Raw genomic sequence first — 17,102 nt, 5'->3', positions numbered from 1 at the left:
TAGGGTTTGAGTGATGGAATGATGTAGGGGTTCGTGGGATCTTGTAATACCTCTCGATCATTTGCCTTGGTTTTTCCTGATCTCTGATTGAGTGACGCTACCCGAATAATTTGAACTCCCAGACGTTGGAACTTCATACCCTATCACCCCACTGCACCACCCTCCATCCCTACGACTACTCCCTCGCCTCTTACCATTGCCATCCTCAACCTCTACAACTCCCCTACCCCCCTTCTCAAACATCTACAATCCTCTATATCGCCTACTATACTATCCTATACTATGAGTTACAACTGCAATACCGACATGAACGTCTCGCGACCCCGTCAGCTGGGGTACTCTACCGATCTCGGAGTCAGCTCTTCGGACGTGATCGCCGAGTCGATTTTCTCATCACCGGCACGGCCTGCTCTTACTCGTTCGGCTACTACGAGTCACAAACGCAATCTAACCCCCCTGATGTTTGACATGAGTGAGTCCTAGGTGCATTCGACCCACCATCCGGACATACTAACAGTTTATCATTCAGACCTCCTTGTTCCTCAGCGTCCGGCTTCAGTCACCCACGCCTCCGTTCTCAGCTTTACCGAGAGAGCTAGGTCGCAGTGTGCTGGCGAAGGAACTATCTGCTCGGCTGCCTCGTCGATTGGACGCCGCGGTTACGACAGCAATCGGGAGTCAACTGTCTCGGAGCCTCGCACTCCGGCTGCTTTCAAGGCTGAAGGAATCAAGAAGAGGGAAATCATCAAGGTTGGTCATAAATCCTTCAGGCGATCTCGCTAATTAATGTAGAGAATCATCATGCGTTACGTCAACATGATGCGTCGCTCCAGTGCGAAGTCACCGAAGGCTAGTGCCAGTACGCAGACCGATGCTGAAGGCTACGAGAACTTTGTTCCGGCGCAATGGAGGTTTGACGCCACTTCTCCGGCCGCCTCGCGGAGCGTTTCAACCCAGTGGGGCAGTCGTCCTCCCTCGGGAAGAGGTCTCGGTAGCCCCACGCAGTGCGCGGAAAGCCTTGCCGTCCCCAGCATTCGTATCGTCGATAACGATGAAGTCGACCGCGAGGTCGACGAAATCAAGCACAAGCTGAACGCCGTCACCTCCGAGCGCAACGCTCTTCGCGTCGAAAATGCCAATCTGAAGGAACAGCTTTCGGAGCAGCAGGCGATCTTCTCTGAGGAGCCTCTCAACCTCAGTCGCACCCGCAGCATCACCAACACCGTCGATCTCGCCCAGAATACCGGTGAAGGACTGGCAGATCACGCCGAGTACGTCAAGAGCATCTACAACAAGCTGCTCGCCTCCATGGCCGCCCGTCTTCGCCTCGAACGTGAGAAGAATCTCATGCACCGTCGTTTCGCCGCGGAGCGCCAGATGCACACCGAGAATCTCGAGAGAGCCATGGCTGTCATCGCTGAGCAGGATGAGGTTCTCAAGCGGACCGAGGAGCATCTGCTCTACGAGTCATGTCTCAAGGATGTTCGTCACGGTGCCAAGTATACCGATACTGGTGCTAAGTTCTACAAGAAGAAAAGGGCGGTTTCCAATTAGGTTGGATGGTGAGGAAAAGCACTGGAAGGATAGTTCTACAAGGTTTCCAATGATGAATCTTTGAACTACGAGGGTGCAGGGTTTGATTCTACCTTCTTCTTTCTACACAAGTATTTAGGCATCTAGATGCGAATTTGAAGTTTGTGATTTGCTACCTCTTTTTTAATGCTGTTTGTGCAATCTATGACTTTCGTTCTCAGCCTGAGATGAGCCCCCAAATCTAAGCAGCAGGTTGGAGACGGAGGATAACCACTTCACAAGCTGAATTTCCTGGGTACGTACTGAAGCCGAAACCCCTTCTACGCATGTGACATGTCACAGGAGGCCCGGACGGATTATGCTTAACTAGCGGGCCAGCTAAAGTTCTCCCCGTAGCGGGGAGAGCAACCTAATCAACAACCATCTACGTCACTTCCGCCAGGCTCAGCCTTCTTCTTCAGCCCTTTTCTTCAGCCCCGTTCCCTCATCGTCATGCAAACGCCTTCACCCGCACCGCCCCTCGGCCCGGCGCTCTACTGCGTTATAGCTTGGATTACTTCCATGCGCTATACTATAGCCGAGCTGGACACTTTCGTTACAGGACCTAAGAAGCTTTATGTACCCACGTTGAAACACACAATCACCAGTTTTCGGTAATTTGCTGATTCACACAAGAGTTCGGTCCGGCCCCTACATACTCGCTCGCGTCAGCATAGTCCCAGTCAATCACGTTACTCGTTACTCGACCCATGCACGCTTTTTCGGCAAAACACAGTGAAACGACTTGGCAACCACACACACTAACGTAATCTGACGTCGCCGGCTCAGTGCGACGAGTGACGACGAATGATGTGCGGCGGGTGATAGGTAGTGACTGTGTGACAAAGCGGAGGTACCTACTCTATGTCTGGGGTAGATATATACCGGTACTGCGCAGCAAAGCCAGTTTCATCACCGTCACGCATATTAGCCGTTGTTCAAGGCACTCGGAAGATGTTTTTGGCAGTGGGCTATGGGAACAGGTATGTCAAACAAAGTGTAACTTATCAGCTCAGGCAACTATTTCTACCTACAAACAAGCCGCAGAACAGCCGAGCTACGATTCATCAGGGACTTGGCTTCGGATCACTCACGGCCCGCAAGCGAGAGATCGCACGCCGACATCACAACGTCCATCGTACGATCCTATCCCGCGCCTCGCCTCGCCCCGCCCGGTGTCCTACCTAGGGTACCTACCTAGACTCCACCGTTGCACCCGCCACCGCCGCTCCCATCTCCTCTCCCAAACACCTCCGCCGCGCGCGTGGGGATGCCGTACTCGTAGCGCAAATCCACCACGCCGTGGGGGGAGGCGTAATCCTCCATCAGCGCCGACAGCGGCGTGGCGTTCGCCAGCAGCAGGACGCCAGTGCTGGTATAAATGCGCAGCACCACGCTGCGAAGAAGGCGTTGATATATCAACCCATACAGGTGGTTGTACAGTGTGGCGAACGTGCCGCTGCTGGGGAGGAGAAATTGTTCTGCGGTGGTAATGCGCGTGAGGTAAGGAAGCGGGCGGTGCGGGGGTGTGTCGGCCGTGGGTTCGAGGTGGAAGGTGATGTCCATGCTGTGCGAAACGTGAAGGGCCGGCGGATGGTGCGATGGGGAGGGGAGGGAAAGCACGGCGGGTATTTATAGCTGGCTGGCCGCTGGCGATCGGGCCAAAGTGCGTGCGGAATGAAGGGCGTGCGGCCGCAATCAAACTTGATTGCTCTGCGGGTCGGTGCTGGAACCTTCGACTGATGCTTTCAGTTCGTTCATCATGAAGCATCGCAGTCGTCGTGCATCCTGCAGCTTCGCGGGACAAAGGGAGCGTCCGAAGAGATCCAAGGTCATCACGCACTTCTCATCTCGAGTCTCGACAGCGAGATCAAACTGGCATTACGCACTGGACGACAGGCCTGGGAATCGTCCCGTCCGTCCTAGGCTATGCTCCAAACGGGACCGAATTTGTCCGGCCCGGAATATCAATAAAGTTGCCTGGTACGGCGGTCGAAAGGCTAGTCGCGCCACACCACAACAGACCGCCAAACAAGACAAAGAAGAGAGAAAAAGAGAGCCAAAACGAGAACGAAAATTGCGAGAGGATACGTAGGTGACAGCGAGGAGAGGGGTTTGGTGGAGATGGTGATGGGTTAGGGGTTTACATTTCAGGGAAACTAAGCCTTAGCCGGTAATACAGTGCTATCTCCACCATCAAACCCACTTTTTCGTTCGCGCCTCTTAGCTCTACAGCTAAGAACCACCATCATGCCTGCCGGCCTTCCTCCATGGCGCCTGAAAGGATCGTCTCTTGCGAAGAGGCGTAAGCTGTTCATGTACTATAGTGAACAAACATCCAGTTAAAGTTGTAGGTACCTACGATAGCGATTGAACTCTGATGAGTGTTGGGGAGTATGGAAACGAAATCATACTGTTACACTCAGCGAGCTGGCAACATATACCTTATACACATGGAAATACATATAGGTATAGGTAGATGAAGTTTGCCTTAACTATTATATTGGTTATCATTAGGGACCTATTTCAAAAGGCAATCAACCTACACAGTTGGAGTCATTGACGGAATGACTAGTCACCGAACAGGAATGACGGAGTCAATTCGCGAAAAGATGGCGAGTGATATCCGGTGCTTTCACCACATGTTTCAGGGTAACCATGATACAATCCCGTGGAGGGTGGCTCCGGACTGATAGTAGAGATTATTACATGGGGAAGCTTGGACTATGTCGTGTGGATTATCAAAGAGTATCCACCGCGACTGCCATGGTACAAGTCATTGAACCAATAGCCTCTCTTCCGCTCTCTGTTTTTCTCATCTTGTTCTCCCTCTTTTCCTCTCTTTTCCTCTTTCCTTTCTCACTCTTTTAGTCAGCGCTTTTTTCCAAAAAGGTGTGTTGAACATATTTGGCCATGATCCGTAACCAGTTTAGCCGCCGGCACGCGAGGTGACTTCGAGCCATCTCCGGCGAGGATGTAGCTCGTATCGTTTGCTCGCTCGTTGAATCTGACGAGAACGTTTTAGTAGGTTCTAGCGGCACTTCCACCTAGCTCCGACGATTGGCGTCATGTGTGCTCGCTGGTTCTAAGTGACGAGCAAGTTTGGTGGGGTCTAGCGGTCTGGCGACGGCGAAACTGAATGTAAACTAGCCACCCCACAACACTTATAAAACCACCCCCCCTCTGCTCCTCCTCCTCTCCTTCTCTTTACAACCATCACAGCTTCCTTTCCTCATCGGCTATTCACCCTTCCTTCCTTTCCACCCTCCATCCCTCCTTCTTTTCCACCCATCCACCTTCCATTCACCTAAGTTCGAGCTCAATCCTCAAGGTACGTCGTTCTCCCCCCCCCACTTTATACTTCCAGGATAACCTTACAGAGCTATCCTGCTTAGCCGTAGCAGCGAGGAACTGAGGGTTCCGTGCAACTGGTTTACAAAGTGGACTATTGCGAGAGACGGATCCAACCCTCGAGGCTGAGCAGAAAAGATCTACGGACGGGGTTTTCTCTTGTGCTGCCGGCACAAGTTCTTTCCCCCTTCCTCCGGGAGTCCAAGTCGGTCAAGACTCGACTTGCCGACTTGCTCCCTGTGGATGGCCTATCCGAAACCGGGTGACGAACGGTTTCGGATGAGATCCAAATAACCAAAGAAGTATAACTGGTCTACTACCGCCCCAAGTTATACGCGTATAACGTGGTTTATTATCCCCCCACGTTATACGCGGAGGTTGTCTTCCTTTCAAAGTTGAAAGGTCTTACCTCCTGGCCATGCATGAGTGGGATGCATGCGCCATTGGCCAAGTATTGTTGCTCTGGCCGCTGCGCGAGACAACGATATTTGCCCCGCTTGTGGATTACGCCGTACGATCCAATGTCGTGAGTGATCATCTGTGAAGATGTTTTCGACTCTCCGCTCTGACTTGCCTCTGCAGATGCACAGGCACAGGGGAGGACATCGTCGAGGTCTCTGACGGCTAGTTATGTACGGAGAGGTAGATCTCCGGCCTGGGCGCTGGGCACTGGGCGGCATAGGGCGGCACTGGACGGCAGTGTCGACTCTTTGAGAAGCGCCGCCCCCAGCATAGTCACCAGGGTAAACAGAAAAATAGGAACATTTGTCTACATAAGTATTCGAAATTGTTGCACAATGTTGCAGTTTTCAGACGGACCAATACCTTTTAACAACTACTTATGTTAAAACAAGTATGTAGACGAATGTTCCTATGTTTTTACTGGTGCGTGCGTGTATGGCAGGATTAACTATTCGCCAAGGCCGCGCGTGACTCCGTTCACAGGGAGATGGGCCATGTAGCCAGTTTCCGCAGCCTATATAGGCAGGTACGGTAGGTACTCCATATCCCTACATGTATACTTGTTTTAACATAAGTCGCTGTTAAAAGGTATTGGTCCGTCTGGAAACTGCAACATTCTGCAACAATTTCGAATACTTATGTAGACAAATGTTCCTACTTTTCTGTTTACCCTGGTGACTATTCTGGAGGCGGCCGCTCGCTGGTGGGCTTTCAATACGAGCTATAAGACCCACACCACGGGTGCAGTCCCTCAGAACCACCACCACCACCACCACCACCACCACCACCACCACCACCACAAACGCACACACAAGCACGCAGCTCTCCGCCACGCCTCCATTGTTGCCTCCAGATCTTCACTCAGCGTTCCGCCCATACTTCGAATACCTATGCAATCATCGCCAACCCGGAGGTCTCACCCGGTATCTGAGCTTATCACTCGAGGCCCTAGTCGGGCTCCGCGAATTTCGGACTTGTGACTAGACTGTTCTGCTCTATGTAGGGAGTCCGGCAACTTGCAAGTGCTCGCCCCGGACTGGACTGGACTGGACGGGACCGCGTTGCTAGGCCCTACCCTACCTAATATGTGGAGTTGTCTTCGGTCCGGACGGACTACTTTAGGTACTCTATCCTCAGCCCTACTGGACGACCCTTGGGCTTTGGGCCTTGGGCCTTTGCAGATATATGAGCATGCTGGAGCTCTTGATCGGGCATCCTGATTGCTGAAGGATCGCAGTCATCGACTCATCGACTCATCGTGCAGCTTCGTGGGATAAAAGGAGTCCGGAGGACCAGTACGTCCGAGGAGATCCAAAGTCTTCTCATGTCGAGTCTCGACTCTCGACAGCGAGATTGAACTTGCACCCTTTACAAAGTCCAGACGACATGTTGGAGATATTTGCACGCATCCATCCCATCATCCCATTCGTTCGTACATACACACATACTAGACGTAGAATACATCGTCATATCGAAAAGAAAAGCAAAGCAAAGAAAAGACATTACTGCTACACCCCCTCCATCCCATCGCCACCATAAATCCCTCTAGATCTCGCTAAACTCATGATTACAAGCTGCATGCCTGCGCTTATCATGACTGATCTGTTTCTTTTCCAGCACGCCTCTCTTGTTCATCCTCGGGATCCCCTCCAGACTATTCGCATAAGTCGCCAGCGCATGAGCAAACGCCTTAGTATTCTGGACCCAAGCGCCGACGTCGAGATTCACTCTTCCATCTCCCGCGAGGTGGTAGTTAGGATCGTACGCCTGGCCGGCGCGCCCGCCCCACCACTCCGCCTCCTGCGCTGTCTTGATCCCCTCCGCGCCGGTGAATATCCCGCCGCTGGGGATCCCCGCGTCAAGGAAGGGGCCGTAGTCCGAGCGCCCGTCGAATGCGGTTGGCGCCGAACGGATCCCGACACTGGTGAAGTAGGATTCGAAGAGGTGCTCGATGTGGTCTGATCCCGCAGGGCCGGTGACGTTGAAGGCGCTGCCGTCGCCGTCGTAGAGGAAGTAGCCGAAGTTCGGGGAGGCGATCTGTCTGGGTTAGTGGAGGTGCGGATATACGGGGGACGGCGTAGTTACCATGTCGGCGTTTAGGTACAGTGCGATGGACGAGGTCTGCTCCGCGGTGAGAGAGGTCACCCAGTGCTCGCTGCCGACCAGGCCGTACTCCTCGGCCGTCCAGAAGCCGAAGCGGATGGCGTTCCTGACGCTCCACTTTGGCAGGCGCAGGGCGATCTCGAGAAGACCCATGGCGCCCGAGCCGTCGTCGTTGATACCCTGTGTGCGATCTGTCAGCGAGTGCAAGAGGCAGCTACGCGGAGGGGGAGGGGTGACGAACAGGTCCAGCAGGCACGGAGTCCGTGTGCCCACCCGCCATGACGATGTGGTTCTTGTCGCCGCCCTTCGTGGTGGCAAGAACATTGCTGGTGTAGCGCATCTCGTTGATCGCATCAACGAAGACCTTTCCCTTGACCTCACCAGCAGCAACGGAAGCCACGAGTGCATTCCCATCGATCCCGCTGAGAGAGGCAGCGGGGACGTACGGGCCCTCTGGCCGCGAGGGCTGGCCAAGCGTTCCACCGCCGACAGGCGCATCAACGTTGTTGTAGATGACGGCACCGGCGGCACCGGCTGCGCCAGCGAGCGCGATCTTGAGTCCGAACTCGCAGCTACCACGCTTGATCAGGGCGATTGAGCCCTTGACTTCCGCGGGGAAGTTGGTCTGCATCCAACCATCAGCACAGCTACACCCCCGGCGTCGATCCGAGCGAGAATACATACCGCGACACAACCGAGCTCATTGACGATGACGACCTTTGCCTCCACCGTGCCGGCAGGGCCATACGTAAACCACTCTGTATCATAGTTCTTCTGGGCGCCAGCGATCACTGCTGTGAAATTCGCCGTTCCCTCCGAGAACAGATACTCGAACGTCTGCAGCTCCGTATCGTAGTACCCCGTGGCATCCAGCTTCCGCTTGATGTAGTCCACAGTCGCATTGTGCGCCTTCGTGCCGAACGCCCGGTTGCCGTCGGAGAGTTTCGCCTGCTCTTCTAGCGCATCGGCGTGCTTGAGGAGATTTGAGCGCAGCAGGAGCCGGCGCAGCTGGTTGGACTGGACGGGCGGGAGGGGCCGCGATGGCCTGGGACCGTTGTTTATGGGGCCGGGACTGGCGAGCACACTGACAAGGAGGGAGGACAGCAGGAGGAGGGGCGAGGCGACCTTCATCGTGGCTTGCGGTTAAGTGTGTGAAGGGAAGTGACTGACCGCTCGCTGACTTATGTGACAAAACCAGGTGGGGCGATACCCAGCTGTCTTATACACAGTCGCATCCGAGGTTGCTCGCAATCCGGATCCCTATCAATCTCGTGGACCGAGACTCAATCAATCATCCCATCACCATGCGCATGCCCATGCCCGTGCCGGCATCCAACAGCGGGAAACCCGGAAGTGCGCGATGTGATAGATGGCAAATGCGACTGCGACGTCAAGTAGATGCGAGTGGGGTGGGCTCCATGGTACTTCCGTTTCGGCTGATTGGATCGTGATACCGTGTACGGAGGTTGGTAGAGAGAGTATATTGGCATGTATGTACGCCCCCAGCAATCTCAACGTCGACGTCGACGGCCGGCTCCGTTGTGCGCCTACGTAGCAGGCGCTGCATAGTCCCCGGTCGGGGTTCCGGTTGGCCGCCGTTGTTTCCCCAGATATCTCCGGCAGTGTTTCTCCTCTGCAGTGCTCATCGCGTGTGCGGATACCTACTCTTCACCAGTAAGGCAGCATGGCCGCATGCCTCCACCCCTCCACTTCGACTCCACCCCCAATCTTCCATGCAACTAGGAGATCGCCGTTGGATCGACCAGGATCGATGCTTTATGCAGGAACTGGCCGAAGCAATGTCCAGTAGATACCTTCCCGATGCAGACCGCCGCCCGAGGCATGAGAATCCCTGCCGAGTTTGCACGAAATGCGTGCGGGGCAAAAACATCATCGATCACCATCCTCACAGAGAGAGAGAGCCAGAAAGAGAGAGCCACCGAGCGACGGGAGGGTGGGTAGCGGGCGCGGACACTTAAGGTAGGGCATATGCAATGGACATCTCCCCTTCGCCTTCGCTCACAGCGGCGGCGACAGACTCCGTCTCGTGGTCCGTCCGCTATCGACGATAGTTAACCATCATTATCGATACCATCCCATTACTCCATCCGCCTCCCGGAATCAGTAACTCGCCGCACCCCTCCCTCTTGCCTGGTCTGGGGACTTGATTTTGACGTACTCTGCCTATCCTGCAGATTTCGATATCGCGACAGCATTATGGAGCTAGGAACCGTCCGACAGGAATGACAACCTGGTGGCGGGTGTCGCCACGAATGCGGCGGAGGCATCTTCGGGGTGCCTGCCTGTGGCATTTGTCACTTCCTTCCTTCCTTCCTTCCTTCCTTCCTTCCTTCGTGCATACTGCTGTGATTGGAGCAGTGATAACTCGACAGATGTTGTTTGTTTCATTGCCTCTTTGTTTCATATGTTTTTAACTACGAACTCACATCTCAAGATTGCGGAGCCCAGCGGCCAGCCCCGACTCGCCAGAGTGGCCAGAGTCGCCAGAGTCGGCACGGCATTGGCTGCACGCACGCCGATCGCTGGCGCTGTCATTATTCCCGAACCCCAGACGCGCCGCTCACGTCGCACAGAGCGGTCGGAAGTGGCCGCTGCACTTGCGCTGGAGCTCGCATGATCAGCCAGGCGCGATCAGCTGCGAGTCTCCGACTGTAGCTGCGACCCCCGCTGCTGCGCTGCAGGGCATGGCTTTGCTTCGAAGGTGGGACCGTGCATGTGAATATGAGGTTCGTGAATGCGTGGATGGTTGCACCTCCGAAGTACCTACACGAGGTACACGGAGTACACGATGTCTCGATGGTAGAGTACTTACAATACAAAGGACTTACACCCGCCCCACTCGCCGAGGCAGTATTGCGGTGTGGTACCTATGGTATGTAACAACGGTTTCCGGAAGGTCGCACGATGCCTAGACCATGTGTATGGCGAAAGGCGAGTTGCAGATTGCGCGGTACGTGCAAAACCGCAGCACTGACACAACCAACGGCGAGTCGCAGGTTCGAAGCGCAATCCAACTGACTCCGGCATCGAGCAGGTGTTCCGGGCGGGACAGTGGACCTGTCTGTTGATCACCGGTCTTGGGGGGGAACATGATTGATCGCGTGACGGCCCATGGGCAAGGGATCTATTGGACTCATAGGATGCATGGATTCTCATTCATTTGCCTCTGCAACTACAAGAAGGGACACGGCTCTATACCCACCCAGCCGCCCGCCGTCCTACACGCCACTCCCGCACCGAAACTCCTCGGCCGAAATCCCACTCGCAACCCTCCCGATGCCAACTCTTCCGTCGACGATCTCGACAACACCCAGCTTCTCTCCGCGTGCCGTAATGGGCACATCTTGAAACCCCCGTCCCCACGTGCCAATGCTCTTATTCTCATTGATGAGTCTGAGAAGTTGTAGCGCGCCATCCGCCCTCCATGCCAAAACCCTATGTGGGAACTTTCCCGCCATCACCTTCCCCGCCGGGCCGTCCAGGAACGAGAGCGTAGTGATCACTAGCGAGAATAGGAGGATCAACCCCAGCCAGAACACGTTGACGGAAGTGTACCCGCTCTCATGGAACACGATCATCTTGCAGATGTGGCGCCACTGGGGTTGGATGAGGTTTCCGAGGGGCCCGCGGTCCTGCGGGTACGATTCCTTGGCTGTGCGCACGACTTCCATCTGGGCCGTCGCCAGCCCGATATCGAACATGTGGCCGGCCTCGATTTTCCACTGCTCGCGGGCGAGCATGATGGCCGAGCCGGCGTAGAGGTGGTCGGCCACCGAGAGGATCTGTGCGCCTTGTCCGATCGAGCTAGTGTACATGTTCATCGTGTGTATGTGGTAGCGGATGATCAGTGCGACGTCGGCTTCGCCGTCCGTTTCGGTGATGCTGAAGAGAAGATCGTCAGGGTCTTGAGAATCGACGAAGGGCGAACACCGGGATGTGCGCGGGTTGCAGAAGCGGTATTGGTCGGTGCAGCCCATTACTGTGGAGGGATGGTCAGCGGCGTATGTGGGAAATGCATCGTAGCCCGGCATCTGGAAAGTGCCGGTGAAGTTGTGGGCGCTAAACATTGGGTCATCGATTGCTGGGGAATGGTCAGTATTATACTGGGCTGCTGACTACTGCGATATGGGGCGCTCACGCTCATAGTAGGTAACCCCATAGGCCGAAATAAACAGCAAGGTAACATCGGCATCATCCCTTCTCAACGACGGGATTGGATCCAGCTGGAAGCTCCCATTCCGGATCCATGGGGTAGACGTCTGCATATTGAGTATATATCCCTTCGATCCTCCGACCCTCTCCCAATCACTGACCCAATGCGACGAGTTCCCCAGCAGGCGTACACCACCATACATGTAATGCGTAACATTCTCGCCAAACTTCCCGTCAGTCCGCACCTCCGTATATCCCTCGGTCTTTAGCGGCGCGCACGTGGTGCGGCGTTGCCACTGCATTGGATTCGGCGAGTTAATCCCCAGCTCCTCCGAGCTCCGCAGTCCAGTGTCCATCGTAAACGCGGCGTTCTCGCCCTCGAGACAGATCCCGTCTGCGAACGGACAGGTGGCATTATGCACCGCAGACCAGTTGAGCCGTCTCCTGGGCAACACCCGGCACTCACTCGGCGTCTCCTTTTCGCTCCCCTCGGTGTCGTAGCACAGCCGCACATACGCCCTCGCAGCCGTAGTCGAGAGCAAGCTCGTCTTCTGCCAGGCTATCATACTCCGTATCCCCCCGTCCTGCCCGGCCCACACGCCACACTCCTTGGCCTCTGCCCTAACAAACGGATCATTCCCATCGGCAACAAAACTAACCGCCACTCCGGCGACGAGGTACAGACACATATGCGCAGCCAGCAGGCCCAACGGGCCTATACTCCTCCTCCACGCCTTTGGCGCCGACTTGCGCCATCGGAACGCGATCCACCCCAGCACCGGCAGCGCGCCCATATCGGTCTCGCAGTTGCGCAAAATCACCTCCTGCTGGCGCGCCAGCCCGTCGCGCGGCGTCTCGTGGCTGCGCGTCTGGTGGAGGATGAATTTGAGGATCTTGAAAGAGCGTGCGCCTGTGTGTGTGATTAGGATCGCAAGGAACGAGATCAGTGCGAGGCCGTGCGCGTCATGGAGCGTCAGTGTGCTGCCGTAGATGTGCCCCCGTGAGTGGTTCGTCCAGACGCCCGTGTGGATGTTGGTGCCGCTCATGTTCGTGCAGCTGACGATGAGGATTCCCGGAGAGGGCTACGGTGCGGAATCAGGCTGAAAGGCCTGGGAAAGCGAGGTTGGAGGCATAAAAGGCGGAGCGGGCGTCGTAGCGAGACATAGGGTGCTTATGTGGGGTGTCGATTGTGGTGCGGTTATAATTGTGAGTTTTCTGCAGCTCGTATTCGATGAACAGCTGTGTGGCGATGCCGACGTCAGCAGATTGGTTGGCGATGTTACACGACACGATAGTCAGACAGGAGCTCAGCTTCGATTGCTTTGGGACAGTTAGCTCTGCTCGTTCTCGGCCGAGAGTAGAAACGTACGTACATAATGCCGCTACAGGGACAGAAGCGGAGAAGCAGCGAAGGAAATTCATGAATGGTCACTCCCGCGTTGGATGTTTCGTACCACGCCCTCGGACGGCCGAATCGCCTAATCTCCGCCAGGTAGTCGTTCGTGAATGTACCGTATTGTAGGCCTGCAGGCATTCGAGTTCCGTCTTGGTCATCTGTGAGGAGCCGGCAAAACGTTGCTTCGTACGTGCGGGTGTGGGGCGTTGGCCGAGTGGCGGGGACGGCGGGAGATGTATCAAGTATCATGTTGCCACCGCAGGTCCGCGGTGGATGAGGGGAAATGATCCCCACCTCTTCCGGTGACTGACCAGTACATACGATATCCACGCTGATATCAATCCCAATGGCCCCACACTCCTCCTCCTCCGCCACGCACTCCTTGCCACTGCCATGCCATGCATCCCAGAGCGGGGAGCATGCCCATATCCTCTTCACCTTTGCGCAGTATCACCTCTTGCGAGTGGATGGAGCCGTCACGTGATGTCTTGTGGCTTCGTGTTCGGTGCAGGATAAAAATTCAGGATTCCGAAGGAGCGCGACCGGTGTACGATATGAGAGTGGTAAGGAATGATGAGATAGGAGATCGATAGCGTATATGTCACGGTTTTGCGAGCGGTTCGTTGGTCAATACTCCTCCAGGCGGGAGACGGGATCTAGAGGAAAGCACACACAGAGGAACGAAAAGATGTGAGGGATGATCGTCTTATCGGATGATGATGATGAAAAGAAGAAGAAGAAGGAGGAGAAAAGCAGAAGTAGAAGCAGACGGCTAAGAGAGCATACGACTCCGCCGGACCCCCACCGCTGGTGCTGCCTACTAGTAACCGCATTCGCTTGCTCTCGCATATCTCTTCCACTCACAGATACGTCATCCTCCGCTGCCTGCTTCCACTGAACGCTCTCTCATCGTTCTGCAACGACGGTGTCTGAGCGTGCGGCCGTAGAGAGTTCCACGGTAGTGAAAACTCCAGGTACCGATGTAGACCGCCGGGATGGCGATAATTGTATCTTCGGCGTATAGGCGGAAAGCGAAGAGGAAAACCGTGAGTAACTTCGGAGGCATGGCGAAGAGCTACGTGCGTGTGTGCGGGTTTGCGGTGGTGATGATCGTGGTTTGAGAGACTGCATCCTTGGTGCGGTTCTTGCAGCTCGTATTCGATGCCTATCTGGGAGCGTATTGGTCGGAGACTTTACACGACATGGAAGGTAGACGGGAGATCGGCCTGACCTGTGCTTGGTGAAACATGTCAGCCGGTGATGCAAGGATGGAGGGGAAGAGAAAGTGACTTCTATTCACGGGTAATCACTCGCCGCAATGGATTTTACGGCGTAATCCACAAGCGGGGCAAATATCGTTGTCTCGCGCAGCGGCCAGAGCAACAATACTTGGCCAATGGCGCATGCATCCCACTCATGCATGGCCAGGAGGTAAGACCTTTCAACTTTGAAAGGAAGACAACCTCCGCGTATAACGTGGGGGGATAATAAACCACGTTATACGCGTATAACTTGGGGCGGTAGTAGACCAGTTATACTTCTTTGGTTATTTGGATCTCATCCGAAACCGTTCGTCACCCGGTTTCGGATAGGCCATCCACCGGGAGCAAGTCGGCAAGTCGAGTCTTGACCGACTTGGACTCCCGGAGGAAGGGGGAAAGAACTTGTGCCGGCAGCACAAGAGAAAACCCCGTCCGTAGACCTTTTCTGCTCAGCCTCGAGGGTTGGATCCGTCTCTCGCAATAGTCCACTTTGTAAACCAGTTGCACGGAACCCTCAGTTCCTCGCTGCGACGGCTAAGCAGGATAGCTCTGTAAGGTTATCCTGGAAGTATAAAGTGGGGGGGGGGGGGGGGGGGGAGAGAGAACGGCGTACCTCAAGGTATGAGCGCGGGCTACAGTGGAAGAAAGGAAGGGGGAATCTTCGGCGGAGGACCTCTGTTGACTAATAAAGAAGGCAAGTAAGTATTAAGCTGCGACAAGGTGGAGGAGAGAGAGAGGACGCACTGAGTGGTTGAAAAAGTTGAGGTTGACTAAACTAATTGTAGTTCAGTAGCATAAAGTAGCCATTAGTGCCGGGCGGGAAAGGAGAAGAAGTTAATGAATGGAGATAGGAAGGAGAGTGTGAGGAGGAGTTGGGAGGAAAGGGGGATTTTATAGGTGGAAGTTGAGTGGATTCCAAGCAACCACATCTAGCACGCTAGCGTCGACTCAAAAGTTTGCCTTTTAGCAAACACCGCTACATTCCAAGGTGTCGACACATGTTTTACATCACACGTAGTCATTCCAGCTCCGAGTGAGCGATTATGAACACGTTCCCACAGCGTGGAATAGCGACAAACGCGCAAAACATTATCTACCAATTAAACAACACTGAAACAGAATAGCGACAAACTTGATATGGTGGCCAGCACATTTGCTACTCTCCACACGAAGCCCTCCCACGCGCAGGCGTGTGCAGTTTGATGCTGCAACAGCAGCCAACCTAAAGAGACACACCGAGACGAGAAAGGATGATACTGGGGTCAATCCCGTCCGACTCAACACCTGCGCGAGGATCTAACATGGGTTCCTCTACCGGGAAGTCTCATCGTGGACGCATATAAACATCACCGCGACTCACTTTTGCAATCAACTACAGCCGTAAGGAAATGATAAATCCCTACATACCCCTCGTGTTGACTCGTTGTTCAAATTTCTGATAGAAGCACACATTAACTATCGCCCGAGTACCTATACTAAGAAAGGCGGTAGCAGGCACTAAGAATCGTATCCACTCGTTCATAAGACACAACCGCTACAAATCATGAATGAGCTTGCCGAGTGGCAATGGAAGTCCACTAACTACTTTCGCCGCCATTTGAGTACGATCTATGTGAAAAGCACCATACAGCGCTCTGTCGGCACACTCGCGCCACCCATTGACACTCGGTAAGCTCATTCAAATTTTTTAGCGGTTGTGTCTCATGGACGAGTAGATACGGCCGTCGCAATGGTGGACTCGAATCTACCACTCGTTAAACTCCCCAATTGACTCATTCTCTCGACGCAAGAATCAACCGTGGATCTAGAGTACAGAGTGCAGTCGGTCAAGCCAATATCATCCTCTCGCGGCCAGAACAGCAACATTTGACTTCGGTCATGTGCGTCATGACGCACATGACCAGGAGGAAAGACCTTTGCTATCACAGCAAAGGAAGAAAACCTCCACGTATAACCGGGGTCTCGTAGGAGTAGCCCCAGTCAACTTCTTTAATTTTTTGGTAGCTCATCCGAACGTCCTCCACCCTAAGGTGGAGGCCGGTTCGGGAACATCCATCCAAACGGCCGAAGCTCGGAGGATGGGGGAAAGAACTTCTGCCGGCAGCAGAGGAGAAACCCGTAATTCAATTCATGGTTCGCCCTGCTCGGCCGGCAAGGGTGGATAGAGCCATTGTATCGCAAGGATATCACGGTTCCTCTTCACTATGGCTGAGTAGGAGGTCTCTATAAGGTTATCCTAGAAGTGAAATGAAACGAACGCAATGGAAAACAATTAAGAAAAACAAAAACAAAAACAAAAACAAGTAGTAGAGGGAGAGAAGGTTGAAAGCAACCCAAGAAAACAAAATAAGAAACAGAAAAACAAAACCAAGGAGGCTGGTAGGGAGAGAGGAGGACGTAGATACTTCATGGTTGTGGTTGAGGTCGAGGCCGCCGGGTTCCTCTGCGCACCGCATAGGTTTTGAGTCCGAAAACAACGGATTAGTCAAGTAAATCAAGCAGGAATATCGATGGAAGGAAGGAAAGTTGTAATTGATGTGAAGAGAAGGAGAGAACAAGCAGAGGAAGAGCAGCGGAGGGTACCTGCCGCATGGAAGACCCATGCAGCCGATGAGCGGCTGCGAGTATTCTCCTCGGCCCAGGCGGGATTCTTCAGGGTCGCGACCTGTATCAATTCTGTCACTTGCACCTAGGGTGTAGCAACTGTGCGAGCGCGCAGGTGAAAGCCTACCGGTCAGAGGCAGGTACCAATCTAATGGTCGCTTACGGGTGCCAATTCACGA

General features: G+C 54.4%; 3 protein-coding genes across 3 annotated transcripts; 1 reads left to right on the top strand and 2 right to left on the bottom strand.

Annotated features, from left to right (window-relative positions):
- Positions 1-250: 250 nt before the first annotated feature.
- Positions 251-1,554, top strand: BZA05DRAFT_459984 (uncharacterized protein; the record flags this gene model as incomplete). Its single annotated transcript, XM_051487654.1, has 3 exons — positions 251-472; positions 518-750; positions 793-1,554. The coding sequence occupies exons 1-3, from the start codon at positions 283-285 to the stop codon at positions 1,552-1,554; spliced, it is 1,185 nt and encodes a 394-aa protein (XP_051342862.1). The 5' UTR covers positions 251-282.
- Positions 1,555-6,784: 5,230 nt separating this feature from the next.
- Positions 6,785-8,696, bottom strand: BZA05DRAFT_386514 (uncharacterized protein). The gene is made up of 4 exons (XM_051482495.1): positions 8,173-8,696; positions 7,730-8,113; positions 7,471-7,668; positions 6,785-7,422 (listed from the first exon to the last, which is right to left on the bottom strand). Exons 1-4 carry the CDS (start codon positions 8,617-8,619, stop codon positions 6,931-6,933), a joined length of 1,521 nt encoding a protein of 506 aa, XP_051342861.1. The 5' UTR covers positions 8,620-8,696; the 3' UTR covers positions 6,785-6,930.
- Positions 8,697-10,632: 1,936 nt separating this feature from the next.
- On the bottom strand, positions 10,633-12,980 carry BZA05DRAFT_161101 (uncharacterized protein). The gene is made up of 2 exons (XM_051479088.1): positions 11,648-12,980; positions 10,633-11,590 (listed from the first exon to the last, which is right to left on the bottom strand). Exons 1-2 carry the CDS (start codon positions 12,705-12,707, stop codon positions 10,728-10,730), a joined length of 1,923 nt encoding a protein of 640 aa, XP_051342860.1. The 5' UTR covers positions 12,708-12,980; the 3' UTR covers positions 10,633-10,727.
- Positions 12,981-17,102: the final 4,122 nt, after the last annotated feature.

Source organism: Tricharina praecox (genome assembly GCF_024521635.1).
Source record: "Tricharina praecox strain CBS 144465 chromosome Unknown BZA05scaffold_3, whole genome shotgun sequence".
Classification (NCBI taxonomy): Eukaryota; Fungi; Ascomycota; class Pezizomycetes; order Pezizales; family Pyronemataceae; genus Tricharina; species Tricharina praecox.
Note: the sequence above shows the minus strand (reverse complement) of the source record. Positions and strands in the feature narration are given on the sequence as shown.

Coding starts and splice junctions, on each gene's coding strand:
- BZA05DRAFT_386514 (XM_051482495.1), bottom strand. CDS start 8,619: ATGAAGGTCGCCTCGCCCCTCCTCCTGCTGTCCTCCCTCCTTGTCAGT. Junction 8,114..8,172: donor ATGAGCTCGGTTGTGTCGCG/GTATGTATTCTC, acceptor GGTTGGATGCAG/ACCAACTTCCCCGCGGAAGT. Junction 7,423..7,470: donor TGTACCTAAACGCCGACATG/GTAACTACGCCG, acceptor TAACCCAGACAG/ATCGCCTCCCCGAACTTCGG.
- BZA05DRAFT_161101 (XM_051479088.1), bottom strand. CDS start 12,707: ATGAGCGGCACCAACATCCACACGGGCGTCTGGACGAACCACTCACGG. Junction 11,591..11,647: donor TGGGGTTACCTACTATGAGC/GTGAGCGCCCCA, acceptor ACCATTCCCCAG/CAATCGATGACCCAATGTTT.